Raw genomic sequence first — 12,379 nt, 5'->3', positions numbered from 1 at the left:
AACTGTTACCACACGGGGCAAGATGACCGAAAGCGAAGTTGAATATTACGTAATCGATGTTTCAAGATTTGCAATTGCCGCGTTCCCTCTGGTCTCGAAAGTATCGGAAGGTATATCCACTTTTTCGGATAACAGAATTCGTTAGGGAACACAAGCATTTACAAGAAATTTAGGATCTTTTCTGCCCCCCCCCCCCCCCCCCCCCCCCGTGTTTTGCCTGACTCTAGGCACAAATGATATGTGTTGTTCTATAGCACGTTACCATGTAAAAATAATGCACGTGTGCTTGGGGGGTCATAAAACATATATTCCCACTAAGCTGGGGGGGGGGGGGGGGGGTTCAGAATAGACCCGAAATTTATCATCTTCGAGAAGGGGTAAATCTTGCGCAGTTTGCGCAATTTAACGTGGGGGAGAATTACCCAGATCACTACAACAAACACTTTATTAACGCCGCCTGCGGTGGAAAACAAAAATTTGTTCACGAGGCTAGCGTGTGAACAGATTCTGAATATCTTTAGCCTGTGTCAAAGTAGGGCGGCCTGATACGTCCTCAAAGCGCACTTCTATTAATCTTTTCTTGCCTTTTCACTGTTAGCCCTCTACTTTTGTTTGTTACTGTCTCGACTGTTTCTCGTCTGCTAACAAACACCGGTGTTGCTTTACAGAATATAACTAAAGTAACTTTCCGGGCAACAAGCAATTTTATTGCATAACAAAGTACGAGAACTTGAAGATACGAATTACAAAAAAATATAAAGATTTGTACAATCTTCTTGGCTGCTTCATAAATTGAGTTTTGGATTCATTATTTACGATGAGCGCTATAAAAGCAAGAGTTATCTATAGTAAACGAATTAATTATTCCATAATTTTCGATTTTCTACAAATCTTTTGGAAAATTAAATAAGTGTCCGAACACCTCCGATTACGTAATTCAATTTTGCTGCGTATTTTATTCTCACACTCAATGACGCTGATGCATAAAAGGCTTAGCATTGCATAATTAAGTTATGTAATACAAACGACTCTTTAAGTATTATGCAACTTGAATTGTCGTGGCCAATAGCAGTAAGGCATTATGCAATTATCTCAATCGTTAACTTGACGTCATATATGCGCAAACTCTGTGACACTTTTGATAGCCGAAGAAGACGAAATTGAAAATACTTTTCAAGTTCAGTCATTCAAATCAATTGAATTATAGGAAGGAATTAAAATTTCAAAAAAGATTTTGAAAACACAAAAGCTTTCAAGCAAAAGAACATTTTTTGCTAATAAAATATTAAATCTTCTCGCCTATCATCCAAACTGGCGAAAATACTCTATTTGTCTATTTATTACACTTACCACAATCTGCGTTTATTATCCTCAATTTTTCCTATAGAACTTCAAATTAGCAATTTTGAACATAATCTGATGTTAAACAGGTAGTCTAAAACCGATAAACTGGCATTAATTGGCTCTTGTATTTGTAATGTATTGTAAGTTGAATGTTCGTGTTTTCAGATAGCCATTGTGGAAAACAAGAAGCAGTAACTTTACTCAGGGATCAGAAATTAAGAATTGTGACAAAAACTTTATCTGTGCCGTCCAACGGATATTAACTGGTAAGTTAGATTCAGTTTTAATTAATTAATTCAATTTTAATTCCAAGCTCCCCGTTGGAGCGTATGAGATATGCTTATTTAAGATGCAGACACAAATTAGAAATTGTCGGGTATTTAATGAATGGGAAGTTCGGAGAATAGCAAAAGTCAGATTTAATTTCATTAAAAAATGGGCCTTGGCACGGGGGGGGGGGGGCTCACAGCTGTTTTAATTTGGCTGGATTTTGTTGAGAATTAAATGCCGTAGCCCACAACTAGATTTTCTGAAGTTGGAAAGTTAGATTTTCTAGTCATTGCAAAATAGGCCTTTTACGTGAACTAATTGAATGTCTCTTATGGGCTGCTATAGTCATTATTTCACCAATTGTGGGTCTTCTGAATATGAAATACGTTAGACGGGTGCTTATGAAGTTTTGGATATAACCCATTACCTTGACTTTTTCTCAATAAATGTTATTGGCTAAAATGTAAGTGAGAATTGTGAGCACCGCATGCTTTTTTCTCAACTGCACTAAAAAGACGAAGTTTTCTGAAATAGTTAGGAATGTATACTGAACGTCTAGAGTAAGAACCCCCAGGTTTACAAAGTTAAAGTTCAGTTTTGAAGCATTATTTCAGCGCAAAAAGAATACACATTTTTTCTTTCCGCCTTGGTGCAATTTTATTCATATTTAAAGTAATTTGCACATCGTATCTTAATACATGGTAATTATGGTGAGTGAGTAATTCAGCTCTGAGCCAATCGGAAACAAGAACTATATATTCTTCATCTCTGATTGGCAGGTATATTTTGACACGTCTGCCATTTTCACTAGCGGCTTCAACTTGTGATCAAATTTCGGAAACAATTTTTACACCATTGATCCCCTAAACAAGTGCTCTTCCCTGCAGCTTCTCCAACGTGTGATCAAATTTCGGAAACAATGTTTACACCATTGATCCCCTAAACAAGTGCTCTTCCCTAAAAAGAAAGTAGGGATCTTTTCTGCTAGCGCCCCCCCCCCCCCCCCCCAAGCCTTATATAGCCGATAAATTTTGCACCCCCCAAAATCTAAGTTTTCGCGAATTGTAAGAGCGATATTTGAATTTTATTGAAACAAGAGTGTCTAGGTAGATTGAAGACACTTTTAGAATAGTTTCCTTTAAAAAGTTTTAAAAATTCAAGCTCTATAGTAGCCGATAACACCAAAAATGATCTAATACAGAAATTTTTATTGATGCTTACGTTATATGCAACAAATTTTGGTTGAATACGTAATACTTTCAAACCATAGCTGTGGTAGCTTTTAGTAAATGCATATTGCTCATATATGTTCACGTATAAGATTACTTAGCTTTAACAATATGTTTACACATTTATAAATGGGGGGTGCCTAACTAAGCGGGGGGGGGGGGGGGGGGGGGGGGCGCTAGCAGAAAAGATCCGAAAGTAGTCTGAAGTTGTGATATTTTTTTAACCTTTGAATAACTTTGATTGATTTTTCATTTTGCGCGCTGAACTTCAAAAGAGAAAAAAGGGGGGTTTCCGTGTTTTTTTTCCGAAACCGGTGTTCATCAACTTTACATGGGGCTATTGTAGAGGATTAACGGCTTTTTTTTTCGAAATTTGAGAAGTTGGAGGAGGAATTGCGTTAGAAATCGAATCTTGCCGTGTAAAACTAGGTGACCGGACAATAGATCGAAAGGACAACAGATCGAAAACAGAAAAATTGGGACAAAAGATCCAAAATTAGTCTCTATTCTTATTGGTTGAAATTAAGGGTGCTAGGAAATTGAGCCGAAGGGAAAATTAGCCGAATGGAATATTAGCCGAAAAGGAGATTTTAACCAATCAGATTTGAGAACGGTCGTGATATTTTGTTCGGTTGTGATAGATTCATATCAAGTCCCATAGGCCGCTGAGGCATGGCCAAATGCGGTAAAATAAGGTCCGACCACGGATAGATCTTCGTTACACTAGTTGATGAAAAACCGGTATATTTGTCCGCTTACGAAATAGTATTTTAAATTGGCCAATCACAGCTTTAGATTAAGTTTTTTTGCTCATTTTATCTAAATTGTCGCTTAAATTTCTCAATTTTTGGTTGTCAGCTAAACGCCCTGTCGGCCAATGCAGCGGCCACCAAGTGAGGTAGATCATGGGGCGTTCCACTTATTCGCTCACATCAATTGGTGTCCGGAATTTTAGCCGACGTGAAAATTAGTCGAAAAAGTCAAAACTAGGAAAATTAGCAAAACTAATTGCTGAGATAATTGGTGTAAGCAAACATAAGTAGGACGCGCAATTATCTAACCCGCTTACACATGAAATTAACGCATTTGGCCATGACTCGCGGCCAACGCCATGTCTCAGCGGCCTATAGGACTTGATATGAATCTATCACAACCGAACAAAATATTACAACCGAGCATGTTATCCTTGCATTTACATTTGTGAGTTCTCAAATCTGATCGGTTAATGACTCTTTTCGGCGAATATTCCATTCGGCTAAATTTCCTTTCGGCTAATGTTCATGGCACCACATCAATTATCTAAGTAATTAATTCTAATGTTCCTTCATTTGAGACTTTCTCGGCTAATTTTCACGTCGGCTAATATTCGGGACTCCATTTCAGTGGTCCAGTCAAAAAGAGCCGACGTTAAAAGCACCAAAACTTTGCCCGATTGAAAAAGCCGAAATCAATCAATAAGTTAAATTTAATTACCCCTGAATTGTTAGTTAATAGAAATAGAACTTTTTTTTAAATTTCATGGTGTGCGAAATGTTAGCCAACGTGACAATTAGTCGAAAGAGTCAAAAGAAGGAACCTTAGAAAAATTAATTGTTGAGATAATTGAAGTAAGCGAACACAAGTGGGACGTGCTATTATCTAAATCGGTGAAACATGAATTTAACGCATCTAGTCATTCCTCGCGGGCAGCGGCCAATTGGGCTATAGGAATATATCACAACCAAACAAAAAACCGCCACCGAATATTTTACCCTTGCTTAAGCTTTTGTGCGTTTTCAAATCTTTTTAGTTAATGTCGCCTTTTGGGCTAATATTCTTTTCGGCTAATTCTCCTTTCGGCTAATATTCATGGCACGGGTTGTAATAGTTCCATATCAAGTCCCATGATGAGCTGAGGCATGACCTGGTCCGCGATAATGTTAGTATAATTAATTATTTCGTGGCTTCAGATTTTTTGCTAATAATAAAACCTTTCCCGGAATACTTTTCAGGTCTCATTTTGTGAGTTTAATTTAACTGGCTCATCGGGTCTCATTTCGTGAGTTAAATTTAATTGGCTCAGAAAATTAGTCATTTATGATTTAATTTTTCGGCTCTTTCAAACGTCAGCTCCTTTTTATTCCGTCTCTTTTTGAAGTCTCGAGGTTAAGTGCCATATCGTGCTTACTGCGCTCGAGCTTCTGATGTGAAATTTTGCAAATGGGTCGTTTTAGTGAAAAAGAGAAAAGTTGGATCACATTAAAACGACTTGATTTCCGTTGTACTCAAGTGTTTTTTTGTGTGAAGCGATTGGTAATCGGCAGATCTTTAATTGTTCTGAATTCTGAATTCAAAATTAGCGAAAAGTAGGTACCGAGTTAATGCAGCGAAAATTCACTTTTCCATATAATGCAGTAAACTGAGTCACACTTGAAATCTGTTCAATTTGATCATTTCTATATCGTATTTAAACAATATTTGTAGTTTTATTTTTTCGGCTAGATCATCAAGATGGAGATTCCGCGTGGAACTCAATTTACTGAGTTTTAAGCAAAAATGGTAATTTCTCCAAAATTTCCTTTCATTTCTACCAAAATTTTTACAATTAATATTCTATCGATTATTAGTCGATTCTTGTAAAACTTGACGAAAATGAGAATCAGAGAGTTACCGAAGGTGCTCTTCAAAATTTTGTTCACGAGTGTATTTGGGTCAGGGTTTTAATGCAAAATTTTTGCTTGATAAATTTTTGTCTCGAGATAGTTATTCGTCGTTATAAATAGGATAAGCTGGTAAAAGACACGGGCATTTAGTCCCTGTTCAATCCTCCTGGAGCTTCAGTAGTCATCTTGTTAATTGATCTCAAACAAAGTTTGTAGCAATTAAATTAGTCCTGTCGGTCTTTTTTTAATGCGATTTTTCATCTTGACAAATTTTTCGACTGACGCATTTGACTTTTCCTCCTCAAAAACGGGATAAACAGGTAGCGCCCAGCGGGCATTGAGTGCTCTTAGAGCCTTTCAACTCACTAGTCTTCAAGTATGCGATTCAAAGAACCTGTTTTGGAGACATACTTATGGTGCGAAGGGCGGTTCTTAGATCGCTAAAAAATTCTTTGCCGTCATCAATTCTATTTTCACAATTTAACACTTTAGTTGCAAAATAGAAATCGGAGATAGTTTATTTCTAATATTAATTCTAAATGGGGATTTGATGGAGAAAAAAGCCGTGTAGCGATTAATCTTTTGGCCTGGTGTCAGGACAATTTACCCAATTCCATTATACCCAATGCCATTTTACCCAACCTGTCATTTTACCCCATGCCATTTTACCCAATGCCATTTTACCCAATGCCACTTTACCCAATTTACCCCATTGCTAAATTAACCAGAACGACTATTTAGCCGACTATAAAATAAATGGCCCGTGGGACTTGATATGAAACTATCACAACCGAACATGGGATTAGCCGATTATATAACTAAATGGCCTGTGGGACTTGATATGAAACTATCACAACCGAAAATGGGATTATAATGTCCACAAATATTTTAAATCATCCTTCTAATAGCGACTGCTAATTTGTTATCGGATAATTGAACGAAAAGATCAAAGGGCATTGGGTAAGTTGGTATTGGGTAAAATGGCAGGTTGGGTAAAAGGGCGTAGGGTAAAATGGAATTGGGTAAATTGTCATGTAACCTTTTGGCCTACATTGCCTTTCAACTAAGAAAAATTAAGTTCTCTGAATGTTCAAAAAGGAACTGCTCATAATTGATGGTCTTGATGTTCAGTTTATTGATTGCTTTGAGTTACGAAATCAATTTTTAATCAATGGATTCTTTTGTTCACTATTTTAGCGTACCAATGATGTTATAAATCGTTCCAATTTTCTGCTTCCAACGCATAACACAAACATAATTACGATAACTCAAATTCCCTTTTGATTTTGAATGTCCTTTATTTTTGTTTCATACTAGCTTGGATCGCTAATTGTTCGAGTTTTGAACAAAATTGAACCAGGAAAAGAACGAAGAACTGTGACAGTCTAAAAAGTTCTATACTGTATTTTAAAAAGGACCCCACCTTCCACGTTGAAAGTTATGACACCCCCCCCCCCCCCCCCCCCACCCCAATGGATGCTTTAGCACTTTTACAATGATGCATACCAAATGCATAGCCCCAACACTTCTTAAGCTGTCCAAACCATTATCAGTCCAAAAAAAACAAACATTAGTTTGTTCACACGATGGTAATGAAAACAAAATTTTGTTCACGGGGTAGGAGGAAACAGTTCCAAAAACAAATTTTTGCTAAGTGGAAGTTTCTGTCCGGTTACACTCAAGTGACTTGTTCCTACCGTGGTAACCGATGGTGTCCCCTTAATTCTTCAATTATAGTTACCAATATTTTTGCACGGAGCAAGTCATTGCAAATCACTCCTGAGAGAAATAGAGTACTTTTGTCCTCTGGAACAGTTTTGTGTTCGATTTGTTTAAGTTCGTCATTGCTGGATAGATCGAGTTTACTACTTAAAACTAGTTTCGGTTTGTTTATTGTAAATGTCCAGTAAGTTTGGTACTTTAAGCCAAGGCAGACGATTTACCATATTCACTATAAAATAAACTTAAATTATTTACTCCGTCTTCGGTCTGATTTGTTTTCCCTTATACGGTCGGAATTGTAGTATTTTTAAAGTATTAGTAAGTATATGTGTAGCTAGTTTTGTAATTTTGCATAATGCGAGGCGGCGGATTACGTAATACATACGACAGCGCGTGTTAGCATATGCGCTTTATTCATAATTGTTACGTAATATGCGTTTTACCAAGCATAATATTGATGTTAGTTAGGTAACAGCGACTGGAATTCTCCAAAATTACGTAACTTTAGACTAGAATTGTATTTAGTGAATAATTGTAATGAAAAACAGTCTGTCTGCTTAACAAATAAAATAATTTGTTGCAATATTTCGGAAGTGATTCTACCAACTTATACACATTACCGTTCTTATTTCAAACAGCCTTTTGTGTTAAAACACCCTTTTTAAAGATTCAGATCTGATCTCGAATATTTTGATATTTAGATTGCATTTGCGAACCCACTTTACAAATTGTAAACAACTTACAACGCCATTTACAAACAAAAAAAATGAATTGTCGAGCTCCAGAGAAAGAAATCTTCACCCAAATTGCAGTTATTGGCAAGAAGTCGGGCAAGCTGCCCGTTGACCCCGACGATGAGTCACCGTCACCGGACTCGTGTTCGATATCGATGAGTTCTGACGTGGTGAAGCGAGACCAGTGGAATAACAAGACGGAGTTCCTTTTCTCTTGCATATCCTACAGCATTGGACTTGGGAATTTGTGGCGGTTTCCCTACAAGTGCTACGAAAATGGGGGAGGGGCATTTTTGGTGCCCTACCTGGTGTTTCTCCTAATAGCTGGAATGCCTCTCTACTTCTTAGAATTGTCGCTGGGACAGTTTGCCAGTCAAGGTCCGTTCGGAGTGTGGCACATGTCCAAAGCATTTATCGGACTCGGCTACGCCATGATCGTCATATCATTCTTTTGCTCCATATACTACAATGTGATTGTTGGTTGGATCGTCCATTATCTCTTCCACTCACTCAAGGCCCTAGTCCTCAATAGATACTTGCCCTGGTACGACCCCAAGTGTGACGACGCCTCACAGTGGGAAAACAACACTATCAATGAGTTAGTTCATTTGCATCATATCGGTTTAGGCTGTTTCGCCCCTATCTTTAAAGCTATTTCTTTTATGCTGAGTGGACACTAAAGTTCTGAGAGAATTAGTTAGTGTGGCTTGGGGGTATTTGCCCAAGATTGCATAAAATGAAGTAGAATCGGTTTTCTAAACAGGTGTAATAATTGCTAAAATAATTTGCGTGCAAAAAGTTGGCTCGCCGCCAAAGTAAATTTTATATAGGCGAAAATGCCGAGTGCTACAGTATATACAGCATAGATTGAAATTAGTTTAGTAAATGTAATAGTGACGTTCTGCGTAAGAAGAGGTCAATATCTTTAAAATTCAATGTTTGTTTAGGACATATTGCACTACCAAAGCAGAAGTGTACTGGAACACAGAAGTATTGGACCAAACTTTCAAGCTCGAAGACTTCGAAGGCTTCCAATACGAACTGCTAATCTGCTTCTGTGTCGCCTGGGCTCTGGTCGCTCTGTTCCTTATCAAGGGAGTAAAGGGATCGGGCAAAATCACCTATTTCACAGCCATCTTTCCCTACATTGTCATTGCCATAATGCTAGTCAGAGGACTCACACTCCCTGGAGCCTTTAAAGGGCTTGATTTCTACTTGGTTCCCAAGTGGGAAAAACTTCAGGATCCAGTTGTTTGGAACACTGCCGCAAACCAAATTTTCTACTCATTAGGACTTGCCTTTGGATCTTTGATCACGCTGGCCAGCTACTCTCCCTTTGACAATAATGTATTTCGAATGACCATGATCGTGACTACTGTCAACTGCTCCACCAGCATAATAGCAGGAATTGTAATCTTCGCCGTGATTGGAAACCTGGCACACATATCGGGTAAAGAAATTGAAGATGTGGTCAAAGCGGGTCCTGGCCTAGCTTTTGTTGTGTACCCAGATGCCGTCTCTCACATGCCAGGTGCGGCATTCTTTTCATTCCTGTTCTTCTTCATGCTGCTCAACTTGGGATTCGGAAGCCAGCTTGCTCTGGTGGAGACGGTTATCACTGCTGTCGTGGACCGAGTCCCTTCACTTATGAAACGTCGGGGAACAGTGACGATGACTTGTTGCTTCATTATGTTTGTGCTTGGATTGCCAATGGTCACAAAATCGGGAATTCACTGGCTAAACCTCCTGGACAATTACTCATGTTCTCACAGTTTATTCATTGTTTCCTTTATTGAAGTGATCGCACTTGTCTACATCTACGGCGGGAGGAAACTGTTGCTGCAAATTGAGGCAATGATTGGTCGACCACCTTTGGGATCGTACTGGTGGCTGTTCACTTGGGCTGTAACTGCACCAGTTGCCATGCTCATCATCTTTTTCTTCAATCTCTACCTGTATAAGCCAATGGCAATCAACGGTGTCCCAATCCCCCTCTGGGCTGAAGCGATCGGCTGGGCAACTGCAATGGCCTCCGTCATCTTCATTCCTGTCTTTGCTATCAAGGAGTTTGTGGAGGCAAAGGGAAGTTTCTTGCAGCGAATGCGCTCAATTATTCGGCCGGATGAGCTGTACCGACCTAACTCTAGTACGGATTTGAAAACAATCAACGAACTCTTCGAGCGACATGATCTGCCTAAATTGGGTAGCAGTAGTACAACGTCTATATACCGATCAACCAACTCAGATGACGATAAAGTTGAGCTCGGTAGAGCCGCAAACGAATCTTTAGAAGCTTGAAAAGCGAAAATTTTCCACACAACTTAGTCTTGTCTCAAAATTATGGTGCTGCTTTGCCTTCGCCGAACCTTGACTGATTGGCGTTAGTTAAGAGATTCGAGGAGTCAAATAAAAATTCTTTCATTTCATCATCTGCAATTAACCTAACACTAAACACAATTGCCACATTTTGAGTAATCCCAAACATCGATGTCATGACCTCAGAATCAGGACGAACAATACAACATCATCATCACGAACGTCTTCAAATTGCTGGTCAATTCCAATTCTGATCTCATCTCTATCGCCTAAAATTGACACACAAACACTCATATCGAATTGATCAAACAGTATAGAAATTAGCTGCGAAGTAAATGACTGCATAAAATGGTGCAATATTGCTTTTTGCATCACAATTTGTTGCAATTAGATGTTAACTCAATTCGGCCACAAGCGGAAATGGCGCAAAAACTTGTAAACTGACTTTTGAGTTTCTGTAGTATTGTTGTTTAGCTGTCCACAAGAAATTAACTTAACTTTTTGTTCAGAATTATTTCATCATCGGATAAATATATTTTGTATTACCATAAACACATAGCTCTTTCTCTAAACTGTAATTTTTTCAAGGCTACTCAGCTTGATTTGGTGAGATTCTGTTTGATCACAACAGCTTTGCGGCAATAAAGTCGAGCTGGGAGTCAACACAAATGAAACTGATTTTACGTTTACATTTTTGCTTTGTTTTTAATTTACTCTTGATAAAAGCGAGTCTTCATTGATCGCCGCATACAAGACCAAATATTCATAGGAAAAAAGCTTATGAAAAAGCAAAAAATTTAGGAGAGCAAGGAAAAATTTGCCAGCATATAAAGGTTTGCGAAAAATTGTTCAATTGAGTTAAATGTCTCGAGATCGAGAGGCAAAATAGTCGAAGTTAAGTTAGTACTATTTAGGGCGCAGATATGGGGCAATTACTTGAACAAGATTGATTGAAGGAACAGAAAACGTTACATAGTAGCCTCTTAAGAACTCAAAAAAACCAAGAAATGCAGCTATAGAAATTAGATATTCGCGACAATATATTCTGTTTTAGCTTTTAAATGTTCCAAATTTTACGTGCACAGTCTCAGATGATATTCACGCAATTTAATTTTGAAAGTTACGTGAAATGCTTGGAAAATGTTTATCACAAATCGCTGTTATTTCTGCTTATAATATGGAAGTACGCTACAATTTGTAGCAACAGGTATTTTGTACACGAACACCTACTGACAATGATTTTCCTCAAAAAAATTTGGCTCAGCGGGCTGCATAACAAAGATTTAATTTTGTCCTCAGTGAGGTTCAGGAAATTAAAAATTAGAGACCGGAAATGCACTAACATCGCATATTATCACTGATACTTATATTATAATTTTTCCATATGAAAGTCTTAATTTCCGTGCAATACCTCAAAATACCTAACCACAACAATCAACATTTGATACGAGAATGCTACGTGTTTTTCGGATATTTGTGTACCAATTATAACAGTAAACAAATATTTGAAAAAGCCACAAAATTTTGAGAAAAATGACAAATAAGATTCTAACCAATTGGTTTTAGAAAACATTTTCAAAAATAAAAAAATTTTTAATGGGTCTATGCATAAATCTGATGCACAAAAATCACCCAAAACCGCAAACTTTCAATTTTAGCTCTATATTGTTGAAAATTTTTTTAAAAACCCTGCAGACTGACTGCACGCTTTTGTACTAATTTTGGGTGCTATTCTGCTTATGAGATAAAAAAAGGAAACCAAAAAGTCATTTCGGTGGTCACCAAAGCCAGGAGTCACACGCCGCAAATAAAAAGAATGCGAAGAAGTACACTGTCGTCAATTTATTAATTGTTCTCAAACGAAGTTTTTATGCAATTTTTCGCTTGACCAATTCTTCTTCTGACGCATTTGACATCTCGTCCTCAAAAACAGGATACACAGGAATCGTCCAGTGAGCATTAAGTGCACTTAGAGCGTTTCAGCTCACTAGTCTTCAAGTATGCGATTCAAAGAACCTGTTTTGGAGACTTATGGTGCGAAGGGCAGTTCTTAGATCGCTAAAAAATTTGCCGTCATCAACTCAATTTTCAAAATTTAACACTTTAGTTGCAAAATAGGAAT

The 12,379-nt window shown here is 37.8% G+C and overlaps 1 protein-coding gene across 1 annotated transcript; it reads left to right on the top strand.

Moving 5' to 3' along the window:
* Positions 1-1,146: 1,146 nt before the first annotated feature.
* LOC142355968 (sodium- and chloride-dependent glycine transporter 1-like) lies at positions 1,147-10,986 on the top strand. Its single transcript, XM_075407971.1, has 4 exons — positions 1,147-1,430; positions 1,510-1,610; positions 7,909-8,539; positions 8,889-10,986. The coding sequence occupies exons 3-4, from the start codon at positions 7,974-7,976 to the stop codon at positions 10,237-10,239; spliced, it is 1,917 nt and encodes a 638-aa protein (XP_075264086.1). The 5' UTR covers positions 1,147-1,430; positions 1,510-1,610; positions 7,909-7,973; the 3' UTR covers positions 10,240-10,986.
* Positions 10,987-12,379: the final 1,393 nt, after the last annotated feature.

This window comes from Convolutriloba macropyga, unplaced genomic scaffold (assembly GCF_964194025.1).
Source record: "Convolutriloba macropyga unplaced genomic scaffold, txConMacr16.3 SCAFFOLD_3041, whole genome shotgun sequence".
In the NCBI taxonomy this organism is placed as follows: Eukaryota; Metazoa; Xenacoelomorpha; order Acoela; family Convolutidae; genus Convolutriloba; species Convolutriloba macropyga.
Note: the sequence above shows the minus strand (reverse complement) of the source record. Positions and strands in the feature narration are given on the sequence as shown.